Genomic DNA, 19,377 nt, shown 5'->3' on the forward strand with positions numbered 1-19,377 from the left:
TTTTCGTGTGGTAGATTGTGGTATTTCTGGTGTTGTAGTTTGTGTTGTTGTTTCTGGTGTTGTAGATTGTGTTGTTGTTTCTGGTGTGGTAGATTGTGAAGTGGTGTCTAGTGTGGTAGATTGTGATGTTGTGCCTGGTGTGGTAGATAGTGTTGTTGAGCCTTGTGTGGTAGTTTGTGTTGAAGTTTCTGGTGTGGTAGATTGTGTTGTTGAGCCTTGTGTGGTAGTTTGTGTTGTTGTTTCTGGTGTGGTAGTTTGTGTTGTAGTTTCTGGTGTGGTAGATTGTGAAGTTGTTTCTAGTGTGGTAGTTTGTGATGTTGTTTCTGGTGTGGTAGATTGTGGTGTTGTTTTCGTTGTGGTAGATTGTGTTGTTGATTCCGGTTTGGTTTTGTGTGTTGTTTCTGGTGTGGTAGATTGTGTTATTTCTGGTGTGATAGTTGGTGATGTTGTTTGTGGTGTGGTAGATTGTGTTATTTCTGGTGTGGTAGTTTGTGTTGTTGTTTCCCGTGTGGTAGATTGTGTTATTTCTGGTGTGGTAGTTGGTGATGTTGTTTGTGGTGTGGTAGATTGTGTTATTTCTGGTGTGGTAGTTGATGATGTTGTTTGTGGTGTGGTAGTTTGTGTTGTTGTTTGTGGTGTGGTAGATTGTGTTATTTCTGGTGTGGTAGTTGGTGATGTTGTTTGTGGTGTGGTAGATTGTGTTATTTCAGGTGTGGTAGTTGGTGATGTTGTTTGTGGTGTGGTAGTTTGTGTTGTTGTTTGTGGTGTGGTAGATTGTGTTATTTCTGGTGTGGTAGTTGGTGATGTTGTTTGTGGTGTTGTAGAATGTGTTATTTCTGGTGTGGTAGTTGGTGATGTTGTTTCTGGTGTGGTAAATTGTGTTATTTCTGATGTGGTAGATTGTGTTGTTGTTTCTGGTGTGGTAGATTGTGTTATTTCTGGTGTGTTAGTTGGTGATGTTGTTTGTGGTGTGGTAGATTGTGTTATTTCTGGTGTGGTAGTTGGTGATGTGGTTTCTGGTGTGGTAGATTGTGTTATTTCTGGTGTGGTAGTTGGTGATGTTGTTTGTGGTGTGATAGATTGTGTTATTTCTGGTGTGTTAGTTGGTGATGTTGTTTCTGGTGTGGTAGATTGTGTTATTTCTGGTGTGGTAGTTGTTGATGTTGTTTGTGGTGTGGTAGATTGTGTTATTTCTGGTGTGGTAGTTGGTGATGCTGTTTCTGGTGTGGTAGATTGTGTTGTTGACTCTGGTGTGGTAGTTTGTGTTGTTGTTTCTGGTGTGGTAGTTGGTGATGTTGTTTCTGGTGTGGTAGATTGTGTTATTTCTGGTGTGGTAGATTGTGTTGTTGTTTTTGGTGTGGTAGATTGTGGTATCTCTGGTGTTGTAGTTTGTGTTGTTGTTTCTGGTGTTGTAGATTGTGTTGGTGTTTCTGGTGTGGTAGATTGTGAAGTGGTTTCTAGTGTGGTAGATTGTGATGTAGTGCCTGGTGTGGTAGATTGTGTTGTTGAGCCTTGTGTGGTAGTTTGTGTTGACGTTTCTGGTGTGGTAGATTGTGTTGTTGAGCCTTGTGTGGTAGTTTGTGTTGACGTTTCTGGTGTGGTAGTTTGTGTTGTTGAGCCTTGTGTGGTAGTTTGTGTTGTAGTTTCTGGTGTGGTAGATTGTGTTGTTGTTTCTGGTGTGGTAGTTTGTGTTGTTGTTTCTGGTGTGGTAGATTGTGAAGTTGTTTCTAGTGTGGTAGTTTGTGATGTAGTTTCTGGTGTGGTAGATTGTGTTGTTGTTTTCGTTTTGGTAGATTGTGTTGTTGATTCCGGTTTGGTTGTGTGTGTTGTTTCTGGTGTGGTAGATTGTGTCATTTCTGGTGTGGTAGTTTGTGTTGTTGTTTCTGGTGTGGTAGATTGTGTTATTTCTGGTGTGGTAGTTTGTGTTGTTGTTTCTGGTGTGGTAGATTGTGTTATTTCTGGTGTGGTAGTTGGTGATGTTGTTTGTGGTGTGGTGGATTGTGTTATTTCTGGTGTGGTAGTTGGTGATGTTGTTTGTGGTGTGGTTGATTGTGTTATTTCTGGTGTGGTAGTTGGTGATGTTGTTTGTGGTGTGGTAGATTGTGTTGTTATTTCTGGGGTGGTAGTTGGTGATGTTGTTAGTGGTGTGGTAGATTGTGTTATTTCTGGTGTGGTAGTTTGTGTTGTTGTTTGTGGTGTGGTAGCTTGTGTTATTTCTGGTGTGGTAGATTGTGTTATTTTTGGTGTGGTAGTTGGTGATGTTGTTTGTGGTGTGGTAGTTTGTGATATTTCTGGTGTGGTAGTTTGTGTTGTGGTTTCTGGTGTGGTAGGTTGTGTTATTTCTGGTGTGGTTGTTTGTGTTGTTGTTTGTGGTGTGGTAGATTGTGTTATTTCTGGTGTGGTAGTTGGTGATGTGGTTTCTGGTGTGGTAGATTGTGTTATTTCTGGTGTGGTAGTTGGTGATGTTGTTTCTGGTGTGGTAGATTGTGTTATTTCTGGTGTGGTAGTTGGTGATGTTGTTTGTGTTGTGGTAGATTGTGTTATTTCTGGTGTGGTAGTTGGTGATGTTGTTTGTGGTGTGGTAGATTGTGTTATTTCTGGTTTGGTAGTTGGTGATGTTGTTTGTGGTGTGGTAGATTGTGTTATTTCTGGTGTGGTAGTTTGTGTTGAAGTTTCTGGTGTGGTAGATTGTCTTGTTGAGCCTGGTGTGGTAGTTTGTGTTGTAGTTTCTGGTGTGGTAGATTGTGTTGTTGTGCCTGGTGTGGTAGTTTGTGTTGTAGTTTCTGTTGTGATAGTTTGTGTTGTTGTTTCTGGTTTTGTAGATTGTGTTGTAGTTTCTGGTGTGGTAGTTTGTGATGTTGTTTCTGGTGTGGTAGATTGTGATGTTGTTTCTGGTTTGGTAGATTGTGCTGTTGTTTGTGGTGTGGTAGATTGTGTTATTTCTGGTGTGGTAGTTTGTGTTGTTGTTTCTGGTGTGGTTGATTGTGTTATTTCTGGTGTGGTAGTTGGTGATGTTGTTTCTGGTGTGGTAGATTGTGTTGTTGTTTCTGGTGAGGTAGTTTGTGTTGTTGTTTCTGGTGTAGTAAATTGTGTTGTAGTTTCTGGTGTGGTAGTTTGTGATGTTGTTTCTGGTGTGGTAGATTGTGTTGTTGTTTGTGGTGTGGTAGATTCTGTTATTTCTGGTGTGGTAGTTGGTGATGTTGTTTGTGGTGTGGTAGATTGTGTTATTTCTGGTGTGGTAGTTTGTGTTGTTGTTTGTGGTGTGGTAGATTGTGTTATTTCTGATGTGGTAGTTGGTGATGTTGTTTGTGGTGTGTTAGATTGTGTTATTTCTGGTGTGATAGTTATTGATGTTGTTTGTGGTGTGGTAGATTGTCTTGACGTTTCCATTGTTGGTGCCTCTGATGTAGTTTCCGATATATTAGTTACTGTTGATGTTTCTGGCGTCATGTTCAGTGTTGTACTTTCTGTTGTGGTAGTTGTCCCCCCTGTTTCTGGTGTCATAGTTAGCATTGTGGACCCTGATGTTTTCGTTGACGATATTGTTTCCTTTGTGCTATTTGCTGTTGTTGTTTCAGAACCTGTTGTGGATTCAAAAATACATATCATAATCTTCTGTTTTCCTGATTCAGCTGAACCCAAAGTAGTTTCATATTTTCACTTTGGACTTTCCTGCACATTCAAGTTCCTCATCCACTGTGTCCATTGCTCTTGATGTGGTATCCACATTGGGGACACAACCACCCACTTGGGGAACATTTCAGAGAACGCCTTTTGGACACACGCACTAAACAACCCCACCACCCTGTGACCGAACACTTCATCTCCCCCTCCCACTCCGCCAAGGACATGCAAGTCCTGGGCCTCCTCCATCACCAGATTCTAGGCACCCAATTCCTGGAGGAAGAACGCGTCGTCTTTCGCCTTGGGATCCTCCAACCACACGGCACCAATGTTGATTGCACAAGTTTCCTCATTTCCCTTCCCCGCGCCTCATCCCAGATACAACCTTTCAACTTGGCACTGCCCTCTTGAATTTCCCTCCTGTCTATTTATCTTCCCACCCATCTGCTCCACCATCCCCTCCAACTTATCATCATCACTCCCACCTTCAACTAACTATTGCATTCCCAGCTACCTTCCCCCTAGCCCCACCCCTCCTATTTATCTCTCAGGCCCCTTGGCCCATTCCCCCCCCAACATTCCTGATGAAGGGCTTATGCTCGAAACATCGATTCTCCTGCTCCTCTGATGCAACATAGCCTGCTTTGTTTTTCCAGCACCAAACCTTTTGACTCTGATCGCCAACATTTGCAGTCCTCTGTTTCTCAAAGTGAGTGTGCCTACCTGAGAGGGCTAGCAGCATAGAATCACAATTGTACAGTACAGAAGAGGCTCTTCGGCCCATCGAGTCTGTACTGCCAGTAGTGCACTCTACCTACATTCTTCCCACTTTCTGCACTAGGGCCGTAGTCTAGTATGACACTTCACATTGTAATGTTTGACAGAGAGCCAAATGAAATTACTTCTCATTGGAAGAGCAATGAATTTTGTGACTATTCTGCGAACAGACAACGAAAGAAGCTAACTGTTTGAAGAATCTTTTTTGTGTACAATCGCACGCAGGGTGGTTCATAAATGGAACAAATTGCCAAATGAAGAACACAATGATAACATTTAAAAGAAATTTGGACAGGTACATAGATAGGAGTGGTTTAGAGGGATACGGACCAAATGTAGGTAAATGGGACTAGTTCAGTTTTGGAAACCTGGTCGGCATGGACATGTTGGGGTGAAAGGTCTGTTTCCATGCCATGTGACTCTATGACTGCACATGCATTTAGTTTTCCTACTCCACCACCCTGGTGACAATCAATTTTTGGCAATCTAGTAATCCAGCTTGTACAATACAGACGTACAATACATCGGCCTGTCTTGGTGATGTGCCTGTTTGAATTCTCCCCAACCATGTGAGACAGGAAGACATATCTCTCTTCAGAGTTGAGTCAGAAGTCGCACAACACCAAGTTATAGTCCAACAGGTTTATTTGAAATCACAAGCTTTCAGAGTACTGCCCCTTCAGGTGAACTTCACCTGACATCACCTGACGAAGGAGCCACGCTCTAAAAGCTTGTGATTTCAAAGCAACCTGTTGGACTATAACCTGGTGTCGTATGACTTCTGACTTTGTCCACCCCAGTCCAACACCAGCATCTCCCCATCAGAACTGAACACAAGCACAGTCAGAAAATACGTTAGGAAGAAGCGCAGCAGATGGAGCAGCGTCAGAAGAGAAGGAGAGTCGATATTTCAGTTCGGAACCTGAGAAACCCACTACGGCAGCATCTGTGAAGAGATGAACAGTTAATATTTCAAGGCGGATGTGATTCTTCTTCAAGAACTGAAATGTGTTGGAAAATTGGGAGGCGTTTTTCTACTTTTGACAGAGGGAAAGAGTGTAGAGGCCCAAAGCAAAAGGGGTTGTTAATAGTGGAGAAAGAGAAAGAGGAGACTAAAAAGCGTATACATTGAGGTGTGAAGGGGATAGAATGAGTCCAAGCTACTAAGTGGGAAGTAAGCACAACACAGCTGTGAGTGATGGAGGGAAGGATATGCAAGATAAATGGAGGGCAAAAATAAGGTGGTCAATTTCTGAAGTTATTGAGTTCAGAACTGACACCTCAAGATCATTGAGTCCACCAGCAGAAACTGGGATCTTGTTCCTTGAACTCGTGTCGCTTTTTCGGAACATTGCAGCAGGTCCAGGACAGAATGAGAACAATAAGTGGGTTATTGAAAGGGCAAGTAACTGGGAGGTCAGGGTCATGCCTATAGAGTGAAGGTGTTCCACAAAGCAGTCACCCAGTCCCTGTTTGATCTCGCCAATGTAACAGACATCACATAGTGAGCAGTGAATGCAGGAGTCAACATTGAAAGAATTGCAAATACAATGCTGTTTTACCTGGAAAGTGTGTCCGGAGCTTTAGATCATGAGAACATGAATAAGCAAGTGTTACACCTTCTACAATTGCATGAGAAGATGCAATGAGAGAGTGAGGAAGTGTTCAGATTGATGGAGGAATTGTCACCTAACACACCTTCTCCTTCCTCCACTGTCAGCATTCTGCATGGACTGTTCCCACCATGACACTTTGGTCCTCTGTCGAGGGAGTCAAGCCTTACAGGGGAAAGGCAGGAAAATAGAATTGAGGCCATGATCATATCCATCGTGATCGTCCTGAATGATAGAGCAGATTCAAAGGTTTAAATGTCCTATGCCTGGTCCTATTGATCATGCTTTTATGGAATTGATGTCCCAGAGGAAATGGGAGGAGTTATGTTCCCACGTTTGCACCAAGAACACAATGTTGTCTAAGTTTATTCCTTTACCACACATCATAACCCTTCAAGCCCTTCTCTGCCCAAATCCACATGGTGAAGTTGCCTTTTTAATGGATCTTCCAAAGTAAACTATTTCACAATCCGAGAAGCAGAAGCACTGAGCACAGCACTCAGGGTTCGGACTGGCTCTTCAGCACAGCTGAGGCGCTCCAGTTCTATAATGATTTAGTCAACGAGTCATCAGTGAAACCTACATTAACTTAACAACCACTATCACTGCGTGATAGGGATAAAGGAACAGGAGAGGCCATTCAGTCCTTCGAGCCTGTTTTGCCATTCAATGGGATCATAGCTGATCCATTGCCTAACTTCTAACTCATTTAGCCCATATCCCTTAATTCCATTGCATAACAAAAATTTATCTCAGATTTAAAATTAGCCATTGATCTAGCATCTATTGCCATTTGTGGGGCAAAGTTCCAAATATCTACCACCCTTTGAGTGTAGAAATGCTTCCTAATATCTCTTGTGAATGATCTGGCCCTAAATCTCATCCTCTGCCCCTAATTCTAGAATTCCCCAAACAGTAGAAATAGTTTCCGTGCCCTGTCTTTTCTTGTTAGTACTGAAAGAAATTGGTTGGATCACCACTTAACCTTTTACTTTCTAGAGAAAACAGGCCTAATTTGTATAATCTCTCCTCAGAACTTAACCCCTGAAGTCCAGATATCATTCTTGTCAACATATACTGTATTCCCTTAAAGGCCAATATATCCTTCCTAATGGGTGGTGCCCAGATCTGCTCACAGTATTCCAAATGGGATCTAACTAGGGTTTTGTACAACTGCAGCATCATTTCTGTATCCTTGTACTCTAGTACTCTAGATATAAAAGTCAGCATTCTATTAGCTTTCTTGATTATGTACTGTACATGTGCATGTCATTTTAAAGATCCATTCTATTTAGCTTCATACCATCTACAAAGTACCGTTATCCATCCTTTTTCAGTACAAAATCGATAATCTCGCAATTGTTTATATTGAACTCCATCAGTAGTCAGATTAGATATTGAAATTTTATTTGAAAGGGGTTTCTTTACCTGTTACTGTTGTGCTTGATTGTGAATTTGCAGCAGTAAACACTGGAATTGAAAAAACACAATTACATTTGTCATTGATCTGTACAGCACAGAAACAGAACCTTCAGCTCAACTAGTTCATGCTGACCAAATATCCTAAATTAATCTAGTCCCATTTCCCAGCACTTGGCCCATATCCCTCCAAACCCTTCCTATTCATGTCCCCATCCAGATGCCTTCTAAATGTTGCAATTGTACCAGCCTCCACCACTTCCTTTGGCAGCTCATTCCATACATGCACCACCTTCTGCGTGAAAAAGTTGACCCTTAGGTCTCTTTAATATTTTTCCTCTCTTACCTTAAGCCTATGCCCTCTAATTCTAGAATCCCCACCCCAGGGAAAAGACCTTATCTATTTACCCTCGTGATTTTATAAATCTGTATAAGGTCACCCTTCAGCCTCCAACACTCGAGGGAAAACAGCCCCAGCCTATTGAGCCTTTCCCTATTTTTCAAATCCTCCAATGCTGGCAACATCTTTATAAATCTTTTCTGAGCCTTTTCATGTTTCACAACATCCTTCTGATAGAAGGGAGATGAGAATTGCACACAATGTTCCAAAAGTCATCTAACCAACACCCTCTACAGCCGCAACATGACCTCCCAACCCCTTTACTCAATGCTCTGACCAATAAAGGAAAGCATACCAATCACCTTCTTCAGTTTCCTATCTATCTGTGACTCCACTTTCAAGGAGTTATGAACCTGCACTCTAAGACATTATAAAAAGACACAATGAGAGATTTATACGGCTAGTCAGTCAGCATCTGTGACATCTCTGCTGTTGACTTTCTGTAATAACTGACAATTGACAATATTTTAGTCAGATTGATCAAATCACGAAGATCATTTTTGGTTGCCAAGGCATTGACTTTATTGGAATCTTGCCTTTGTTTGCCAAAGGAGAAAGTGAGGACTGCAGATGCTGGAGATCAGAATCGAGAGTGTGGCACTGGAAAAGCACAGCAGGTCAGCATCCAAGGCGCCGAAACATTGATCCTCCTGCTCCTCGGATGCTGCCTGACCTGCTGTGCTTTTCCAGTGCCACACTCTCGACTTTGTTTGGCAAAGAGCGAGTTGTTTGGAGTGTTTGTTTCTTTGAGACTGAATGTCATTTTACACCATGACTTAGCAAGCTCACCTCATTATCTATCTACTCCATTTCTCCCATTTGACTCTAGTCCCATCTTACCATTCCTACCAACTCATCACTACCAAGATATGCCAATCCACACAGGTAAAACCTGTTTGGGACACACTGGATGACAATTGCCCATTTACAGCTGGGCTGATGCCATAAGGGACAGAGCAAGGTCCTTAATGGTCACTAATTGGCTACTCAAAGGTGTGCACTGACGATAGAAAGGTTCACCAAGTACCGTTCTGTCCAGAAATTAATTCCAGTGGAGGTGATGGGGTGAAGTTAACCAACTCCCTTCCTCATGGAGTTTCCCTTAGCACCTCCAAACTCTCCACCTCTATGGTGTCACATGTTTTAGAGCAGACCTTTCTTCAGAACTGGGAGAAGTTACAAATGCAAAAGGTCTTGAGCAAGTGTAATGTGGAGGTGCTGGTGTTGGATTGGCGTGGACAAAGTTAAAAAATCACACAACACCTAGTAGTCCAACCTGGTTACAGTCCAACAGGTTTAGTTGGAAGTACAGGTTTTGGAGCACTGTTCCTTCATCAGGTAGCTAGTGTTACATAGAAGCAGCGCTCCAAAAGCCAGTGCTTCCAAATAAACCTGTTGGATTATCACCTGGTGTTATGTGATTTTTAACTTTGAGCAAGTATGAAGGGGCAGTGGGTGCAATAAAGGATACAAAGAGAAGATCTGTGATAGGATGTAGCCCAAGAGTGATCAAATGGCAAATAATGCATGGCCAATAGGAATTGGTATTGGGGTAAGCAGAGTAAGAAGATGTGTCTTGAAGACTTGCTGTGGCAGGATCTTGAATAGCTTCCATCGGAAAGCAATGGAAATAAATGAATGAGGGAAAATCATTAAATCAGCAAAAGACATGAATCAAAATAGGAGCAGAGATTATGAATGAAATTATTGAACTCGTTATTTATGCAAAAGGCTAAAACATATTTATGGGTGGCACGGTGGCACAGTGGTTAGCACTGCTGCCTCACAGCGCCAGAGACCTGGGTTCAATTCCCACCTCAGACAACTGTTTGTGTGGAGTTTGCACATTCTCCCCGTGTCTGCGTGGGTTTCCTCCGGCAGTTACGGTTTCTTCCCACCGTCCAAAGATGCGCAGGTTAGGTGAATTGGCCATGCTAAATTGCCCATAGTGTTAGATGAGGAATGGGTCTGGGTGGGTTACTCTTCAGAGGGTCGGTGTGGACTTGTTGGGCCAAAGAGCCTGTTTCCACACTGCAGGGAATCTAATCTAATCTAAATATTGTGACAATACTATGGCATTAAGCGATGTATTTTGTCGTGATTTTTTTTCTGAACTCAGGCTTTGAGCCATAGGTGAAAAGTTGCCTCCTGCAAGCCAATATAGCTAACAGCTTGTGGGGCTTTGGTTTTTTTTTTAAATTTAGAACAATAGAAACAGCCTGAATGGGTGGTGTCAGATTCCCACAGACTAGGGCTTTATTTAGCTGTCCGTAGTTTGTTGGGTTTTGAAATTGGTTGTGAAAGCTGCCATACCCCTCTGTCTACCAGAATTTTATCTTGCTGTTCTTTCCTCCTGGACTGGAGAAACATCGCATGTGAGACAAGCTATTTTACTGAATTTGCCTTTGCAAAAGGGTGTGTTTATATATTGGAACAGTTGTTGTTTAGTAGTTAAATAATCTGTTTTTCTGTTAAGCTTTCCAATAGAGATAAAGCTTTACGTTTTGCTTAAAGCCGAGTAGAATAATCAATCGAATTATATCTAGGACACTGCACTTTACTGTTGCCTTTAAATAAGATAAAAGTGAGGGTCTAGGTTGTCCCCTTGCTACATTTGAAGGATGTCTGGTCTGGTCCTCATTTGAACACAGTCAATAGATTGTTCTTCTTCTTGTTCTTGAAGCTTTATTAGAATCCACGGAAGATCAAGGACAGAGAGGTCAGTGTGAGAGAAATGTGAGGAATTAAAATGACACACAACTGGAAGCTTGCAGACCAAATGGTTGTCTTCCACTAAGCTGTCACCCAGAATGTATCTTGTATCCTCTGTCTAAGCATCATTAGCATCGATTGCGGTAAACCTAATGAAAAAGTGTACGAGCCCAGTAAATGGTTGCTTGACTTGAAAAGACTGTTTGAGGCCTTAGTGATGAGGAGGGAAAAGGTAAAAGGAAAGATGCTTTATCTCCTGGGCTTGCTTGCAAAAGTGCCATTAGGAAGAGAGCATATTACAGGTGACTATGAATGGACCAAGCTAGCACAGCTTCAGAAGACAGAAAGGGGGAGAGGAAAATACCCAGGGCAATACCTTTTATTTTGGAAACATGAATGAAACATTGAAAAGAAAATCCTTAGAAATGGCTCTGTTGTAACTAATATACTTCAGAAACAGGGTGCAGTATTCTGCAAGAAAGAAGAACAGAGTGGCAAACTGAAGATCCTGTTCAGACATGTCATGACACAGTTCTGGAGCAGACAGAATTTGAAATCTGACATTTAGTCGAGGTTCTGCATTGAATTGGAGTCATCTAGTGGACATTCCTTGTACTGTATTCAGATGTTTAACTCCTGGAGCAGGTTTTAAAAAGAAACCCTTCGGACTCAGAGGCACCAGCGTCATACCAGCTGCAGCAGACTGACAAAACAAGTTTGGGCTCATATCTTTATGAGTGTACAATAAATGAGAAGGCTGGAATAATCTATCTAGCCTGAGTGGTGTTTTTTATGAGATCCCATTTTTCTTTTGTTGGTCTCCCTCTCAACATCAGAAGTATTCGGGTTTTAGTCAGATTAACCTGACATGGAGGGTGGGGGTGAGACAGAGCCCACACAGATACAGGGACAATCTGCAAACTCCAGTCAGACAGGAGAATTGAACTGATGCTGTGAGGTACACCCAATTGTATGTTTATACAGTTATACAAACAGGCACAAAGTTTGTGACACAAAAGGACGTTGTACACTGGCTGCAATAAATCATATTAATTCAAATAACTCTTTTTCAGTATAGTTTTTCCAAAATTACTTCTTATTTGAATAACACCCCCTTAACTGTTCGAGTTCCGAAATGCTCTTAATATGAAATAAAAATATATTGTCCATCGAATCCATTGTATCTATTGAGTACCTGATAAACGTTTTGAGGTTTGTCAAAACAATTTCAGGCATTGCACCAGGAAAGATGGAAATGTCTTAACAGCATTGTATAGCATGGTGGCTCAGTGCTGCCTCACAGCACCAGGGACCCAGGTTCGATTCCACCCTTGGGCAACTGTCTGTGTGGAGTTTGCACATTCTCCCTGTGTCTGTATGGTTTTCATCCCACAATCCAGGGAATTGCAGGCTAAGTGAGTTACCAACAGGTTACAGGGATAGGGTGGTCTGAGTGAGATGCCCCTTGGAAGGTTGGTGTAGACTGGGTAGGCCAAGTGGCCTGCTTCCATACTGCAGGGATTGTATGAGTTTGAATGGATGCTGAAGTCAGCCATTCTGTTGTTGATACCCACTCTGCCAGTCAATAGGATCATGGCTGACTCAGTATACCTATTTCATCTTTCCATAACTCCTCAATCTCCATTGTGAGTCCATTCTGTATTCTAACAACTGTAGGGTTGAAACTGTTACAAAACCGGCTGGTGTGTGTGTTCAGGCTTCTGTACCTTCTCCCTGATGGTAGAGGTTGTAGAAAAACATTGCCAGGGTGGGATGGATCTTTGAGAATGCTGGAGGCCTTTACTTGACAGCGGGCCTGGTAGATGGATTCTATAGATGGAGGTTGGCCATTATGATTGCCTGGGCCGAGTTCACCACTCTCTGTAACCGTCTCCGATCTTTAATGGTACAGTTGAGGACTAGGGGGAAATGTGTGGTAGTAGCCTTCAGACAGAGTTGAAGAGGAACGTCTTCACCCAAAGGGTTGTGAATCTGAGGAATTCTCTGCCCAGTGAAACAGTTGAGGCTACCACATTGAATGTTTTTTTAAGACAAAATAGGTAGATTTTTGAACAGTAAGGGAATTAAAGGTTATGGTGGGCAGGGGGTAGGTGGAGCTGAGTCCTACAAAAAGATCAGCCATGATCTTATTGAATGGCAGAGCAGACTCAACAGGGCCAGATGGCTGACTCCTGCTCCTATTCCTTACTTTCTTATGCCCTTCCTTCTGGCAATACCCATGGTTGAGATCAAATAGAAAAATAAAGAACTGCAGATGGTGGGAATCTGCAGATGGTGGGAATCAGAAACAAAAACAGAAATTGCTGGAAAAACCCAACAAGTCTGGCAGCATCTGTGAAGAGAAATCAGAGTTAACATTTCAGACCCAGTGTCCCTTGCTCGGAAATTCGTCCTGCCACATATGTTTTTGTTTCTGAGGTCAAGTAGCATGCCTTTGGATATAGAACTAGAGGAAAAAGTACAAATATCCATCAATCTCCAAATTAAATAACTCAATGTCTGAGCATCTACAACTCTCTACAGGGTAAGGAATTCCAAATGTTGAGAGTGTGGTGCTGGAAAAGCACAGCTGGTCAGGCAGTGTCCGAGGAGCAGGAGAATCAACATTTCAGGCAAAGCGCTTCATTAGGAATGAGGCTGTGAACCAAGGGGGTGGAGAGATAAATGAGACGGGGTGGGGCTGGGGGCAAGGTAGCTGAGAGCGTGATAAGTAGGTGGAGGAGGGGGTGACGCTGATAGGTCAGAGAGAAGTGTGAAGCAGATAGGTGTGAAGGAAGGTGGAACAGGTAGGACAGGTCATGAAGATGATGCCATGTTGGAGGGTTGGAGCTAGGATAAGGTAGGGGGAGGGGAAATGAGGAAACTAGAGAAATCTACATTAATCCCATGTGGTTGAAGGATCCCAAGGCGGAAGATGAGGCATGGGAGGCATTCTTCCTCCAAGGTGGTAAGGGTGTAGCGATGGAGGTGGCCCAGGACCTGCATGGGAGGGGGAGTTGAAGTGTTCAGCCATGGGGCGATGTGATTGGTTGGTGCGGGTGGCCCAGGGATGTTCTCTGAAGTATTCTGTGAGTAGGTGTCCTGTCTCCCCGATGTAGAGGAGACAACATTGGGAACAACAGATACAGTAAATGACATTTGTGGAAGTGCAGGTAAAACTCTGATAGATGCTGAAGGCTCCATTGGGGCCTTGGACAGAGGTGAGGGGGGAGGTGTGGGCACAGGTTTTGCAATTCCTTCAGTGGCAGGGGAGGGGAGGGTGGGAAGGTGGGGAAAGTGGGCCTGACAAGAGAGTAGCGGAGAGAATGGTCTTCATGGAAAATGGATAGGGGAGGGGAAGAAAATATATCTCTGGTGGTGGGATCCATTTTGTAGGTGGCAGAAATGGTGGAGGATGATGCGATGTATATGGAGGTTGGTGGGGTGGAAGGTGAGGACTGGGCAGTTCTGTCCTTGTTGCGGTTGGAGGGCTGGGGTTCGCGGGCAGAGGTGCGTGAAGTGGATGAGATGCACTGGAGGGCATCATCAACCATGTGGGAGGGGAAATTGAGGTCTTTGAAGATGGAGGCTATCTGGTGTGTTCTGTGGTGGAACTGGTCCTCCTGGGAGGACATGTGGCAGAGGTGGAGGAATTGGGAATAAGGGATAGTGTTTTTACAGAGGACAGAGTGGGAGGAGGTGTAGTCCAGGTAGCTGTAGGAGTCGGTGGGTTTTAGAAGATGTTGGTGTTGAGCCGGTCACTGTTGATGGAGATGGAGAGGTCCAAGAAGGGGAGGGAGGTGTCTGAGATGGTCCAGGTGAACTTAAGGTCGGGATGGAATGTGTTGGCAAACTTGATGAACTGTTCAATCTCCTTGTGGGAGCATGAAGTGGCATCAACACAGTGATTGATGTAGCAGAGGAAAAGAGGAATGGGCCGGTGTAACTACGCAAGATGGACTGTTCCACATAGCTAACAAAGAGGCAGACATAGCTTGGGCCTATGCGGATGCCCATGGCTACCCCTTTGGTTTGGAGGAAGTGGGAGAATTCAAAAGAGAAATTATTGGGGGTGAGGACCAGTTCAGCCAAACGAATGAGTGTCAGTGGAAGGATATTGTTGGGAATGTTGGGAGAGGAAGAAATGGAGGGTTTGGAGGCCTTCATCATGGTGGATAGATGTGTATAGAAACTGGATGTCCATGGTGAAGGTGAGGCGTTGTGGGCCAGGAAAACAAAAGTCTTGGAGGAGATGGAGGGAGTGGTTGTTGTCCTGAACATAAGTGAGGAGTTCCTGGACCAGAGAGGATAGGATAGCATCAAGGTATGTGGAGATGAGTTCGGTGAGGCAGGAACAGGCCGAGACAATGGGTCTGCCAGGGCAGTCAGGCTTGTGAATCTTAGGTAGGAGGTTGAACGGGATGGTGCAGGGTTCCCAAACCATGCGGTTGGAATCTGTGGGTGGGAGTTCCCCTGAGGTGATAAGGTTGTGTACGGTTTGGGAGATGATGGAATTCCAAATGTTCGCAATCCTTTGAATGAAGAAATTTCTCCTCATCTCAGTCTCAAATGAAGTAACCTTTTATGCTGAGACAATGATTTCATGTTCAGGATTGTAGCTTTGCAGCATCTATTTTGTCAAACTCTCTTAGAATCTTACAGGTGCGAACAAGATCAACTCTTCTAAACTCTGAATCACATAATCTAATAGTCACATCAATTGCACCTTAAGGGCAATACTCTTACCTTTCTTTTTCCACTTCATTAAAATATTTCTGAATTTTGCAAGTTTACATTAGATCACCGCCATCGCGCTCACTTAACTTTCTCCAATTCTGTCAAAAACAACCTCTATTCTTTGCAATATTCTAACTATATTTAGCCCTGTAAATATTCAACAGCAGTTCCATTATTCTGAGTCTATGTCCTTTTAAATGGTTCTTCCACTTGCTCTCTCAGCATTATTAAACAGCTTGCCTTCACTATTCAGGGCTCTGTTCCTGTATTCAGTCAAAGATTTTTAGCACAGAATCACCCCCCCCCCCCCCCCCCCACACCCTCCCTCCCTCCCCCAACCCCTCCACTGTTCTTTTTTCCAATATTTTTAATTCCTCTGCATGCAACATCAGCTAAATACCTCATTGGGCCAGAGCAAGCCCCTTCAAACTATATTACGATAGGTAGACCAAACGTTTTCTTATTTTAATCGTCAGTGTAAGGTGTTGTCTTCCAGATGCAACTCAATTGGTCAAACTACCAGGCTTGAAACAAAACACACTTTATTTGTACACTATAATTAAAATACAGACAAAAATTAAAATTATAGAAAAGATTTGGCTTAACTGTAACTATTGAAATGCTTCACAAAATAATATCTATGTTGCCTACAGCTAATTAACTGTTCCAATATGGTAATACCCCATTAACACACCCTTGGCAAAGGTAAATTCATTAAAATACATTGTCTCACATGCAATTCTCGCAGCAGGAAGAGAACCTCAGCTTTTAGCTGTAACAGAGAGGGGAATAAGAGCTTCAAGATCCCAGCAACTGCAGAAAATAAAAACTAAACATCCTGGTTCTGTTGGGAGTTTGAAGCCCCACCCATTCAGGCTGCTTCTATTGTTCCAACTTTAAACAAAACCCGGAGTCCTTGCAAGTTGTTTACTTTATTGGCTTTGAACAGACTTGGCACCTCTGTCTCAACCTTTCTTCATATAAAAACAAGACCAGGCAAAATGTACCTCTAAATGCCAACAGTGTCATCAAGTTAGCCAAGGCTCAGTTATTAGCACCTCTGAGTCAGGTGCTTATAAGTTGAAGTGTCACTGCAGATAACGTGGGGGATTGTCCTTATAGTGAACAGATGGCAGGTTTGAGAACATGTGGGGAGAGAAATTAAGAAATTGAGGGTGGATTGGGATCCCAGGATCTTCCTACTGTCTTCCAGAGATGGAGTGGGGTTGAAGATCACTCTGGACCCCCATTTGGTCTGCAGGGTAACTTAACAATGTAATTTAAAAAAAGCAAATCAAGAAATGTTTTATTCTTCAACAACAAAAGCAAAGAACTATGGATGCTGCAAATTAGAAACACTCAGCAGAAAAACTCTCTGAAGAAGGGTCACTGGACCTGAAACATTAGCTCTGCTTTCTCTCCACAGATACTGCCAGGCTTTCAGAGTTTTTCTGGCAATTTCTGTGAGAGTTTTACCTTTGGTTTCAGATTACCCAGCTAGGTCATTAATTCCCCAACCCTTGACTTGATTTGATTTGATTTATTATTGTCACATATACCAAGAATATAGTGTTACAGCCCTGGATTGCGTTATCAAAATGCAGCGCTTCACATTCATCTGAATCAAATTCCATTGCCCCATCTCAGCCCATTGACCCATCTGATCAAAGTTACCAACATCGCGAAAGGCTCGTCACTGTTTTGCACTTTACCCAGCTGCTACTGTCAGTGACGATCTTGCTTTTACTTATAACCCTCATCAGAGCGACAAGGCTGAGCTACATTCACTTCTCCAACACCATGGTTAAGAATAGGAACAGGGTGAGGCAGCTGATAGGTGGAGAAACAGAACATTAGAAGCCAGAGATCAAGATGACCTTAAATGCCTTTTCAACTATCCGGCTTCGTTTTCCATAAGAATTGAGGCCACCAGCAGCAGAAGGTGAAACCCGGAATAGGATGCAATGATATCAGGATCTTGACCTGATGTCAATCTTGGTGGAATTTAACGTCATGTTCACATTGCTTCAATTGTAGTGAAACGGCAGTACTACTCAACTTTTATCAACCTGACTCTTAAATGGATAAACAATAGTTCTAAACAGTCCGCTACTGATCTACAATTGTTTTTATGATTACCTGATAAGCCTGGACAACCCCACATATGCCACACTAAAGCAACCAAATTGAAATTATCATTTTAATCAGGAGGTATTGAAAGTCAATGAGGTGTTGCAAAATTCACATCTTTTGTTTTACTCACACTTGTACAATAAATTCACATATCAAGCGGTGAAAGATTGCCTACAACCAACCAGCTTGGAATGAAGTAATGATGCAGACACCAGAATCCATAAAAGAACCATATCTCAACAGTGACCTTTAAGGAACAAAGCTGAGAGAAAGCAATATGCACTGGCAACAGCAAGATTATGAAAATGTCTTCTCCTCCTTCCCTCTCTCAGCACTGGTGAAAAAGCAATTTGAAAAAAAAATTGCTACTGCCTGGGAAATCAAGGTTATCTGCAAAATTTATCACTCCTGAAGAAACAGGAAAATGACTAAACGGCTGGGACTCCATTTCACGATCAAAACTCAAGAGATCTAAAAACTTTAAACTTCAATTACCTTTATCTTCCTATCTGTATAAACATTCTCATTCTCCCCACTTTTTTTTTAAGCTTATTGCCCCTGTGTCTCTGTACATGTTTGTCACATTTTGAATATCTTTTTCAGGGTAGTAGGTAATAAAGTTCTTCTTACTCTTCTCAAGAAAACCTTGGAGATTTGATTGAGTTAACTAAGTTTTGATTGACCTCTGATAGATGTGCACCAAAAGATAAAATAATAATATTCATTGCAACTTGTTTAATGGGGCTTAAAAGAATCACCGCTCCTCGTCTGGATGTGACAATGTACACAACTATCGCCCTTTGCCTGAGAAAGTTCTGCCTTAAACGCAATGCTAAGAGGTTTGTGATGTTTATCAGTAAAAACAATCATTGGCCATTGTTAAACTGCTGTTCATCAGATTTTGTAGCACTCAAAGTTATTGTTGCATTTCATATATCACAATGATACCTACATTACAAAATAACTGCTAATAAAGTGCTTTAACATCATGAAAGTCCTATATAATCCCAAGTCCTAGCTTTTATTTATAATATCCTGAAATTCCTTTCAGTGCCCTCTAATTTTATCATCAGCAAACTTAGATTAGATTCCCTACAGTATGGAAACAGGCCATTTGGCCCAACAAGTCCACACCGACCCATTCCCCTACCCTATATTTACCCCTGACTGATGCGCCTAACACTATAGGCAATTTAGCATGGCCAATTCACCTGGCCTGCACATCTTTGGATTGTGGGAGGAAACCAGAGCACCCAGAGGAAACCTACGCAGATAAAGGGAGAATGTGCAAACTCCACACAGTTACCCGAGGATGAAATTGAACCCGGGTCCCTGGTGCTATGAGGCAGCAGTGCCGACCACTGAGCCACCGCACTGCCCCAATACCACTTCAATACCATTCTTCTTGGGATTTTGTCTATATCCTCCATAACCTGATATACCCTAGGACCAGTAGCATTTCCAACCCCTCCTATTCACAAACTGCACTGCTGTTTGTCAATGGTCATTCAGAGATGATGCCTGATGCTTTTCACATGTTTTCCACATGTTACTCCTTCCTCTGCCATCCCTGTTACACACATCATCTCCACTGTCTTCTCCTCAGCTGGGTTTTAACTCCCTCCAGTTAAAAATCAAGCAAGCCAAAGCTGTATCATAGCATGCTATGTCAAACTTAATTGTATTCCCCGAGTGTCAACGATTAAACAATAATCCAATTGAGCCACTTAAAATGTTAAAACAATTTTAAAATGTCAGTACCAATAAAATATTTTATCTTATTTGAGAATCAAGAATGTAGGGGAAAGAGGCATAAAATTAGACTTAAACAATTTAGGAATAAAATCAGGAAATGCTTTTTCACACAAAGGATAGGGTAATCTAGAATCTTAATGATGATTTCAATGATTCTAACCTCTCCGGTCAGGCAGAAGATGCAAAAGCTTAGACACACATACCAAC

The 19,377-nt window shown here is 42.6% G+C and overlaps 1 protein-coding gene across 1 annotated transcript in view; it reads right to left on the bottom strand.

The window, feature by feature from the left end:
• The window catches only part of LOC148148497 (uncharacterized), a gene marked incomplete at its 3' end in the record, with an annotated part of 29,077 nt that extends 16,887 nt beyond the window's left edge, over positions 1–12,190 (bottom strand). The window contains exons 1-6 of the mRNA XM_087993190.1: positions 12,157–12,190; positions 3,465–3,581; positions 1,993–2,216; positions 1,177–1,251; positions 676–753; positions 78–411 (exon numbers count right to left, since the gene is read on the bottom strand). Coding sequence (XP_087849316.1) covers positions 78–411; positions 676–753; positions 1,177–1,251; positions 1,993–2,216; positions 3,465–3,581; positions 12,157–12,190 — 862 coding nt within the window. The remainder of the gene's footprint in view (positions 1–77; positions 412–675; positions 754–1,176; positions 1,252–1,992; positions 2,217–3,464; positions 3,582–12,156) is intronic.
• Between the last annotated feature and the right edge of the window lie 7,187 nt (positions 12,191–19,377).

This window comes from Chiloscyllium plagiosum, unplaced genomic scaffold (assembly GCF_037043375.1).
Source record: "Chiloscyllium plagiosum isolate Xiang-an unplaced genomic scaffold, Cpla_swu_hap1 HiC_scaffold_12, whole genome shotgun sequence".
NCBI classification, from domain to species: Eukaryota; Metazoa; Chordata; class Chondrichthyes; order Orectolobiformes; family Hemiscylliidae; genus Chiloscyllium; species Chiloscyllium plagiosum.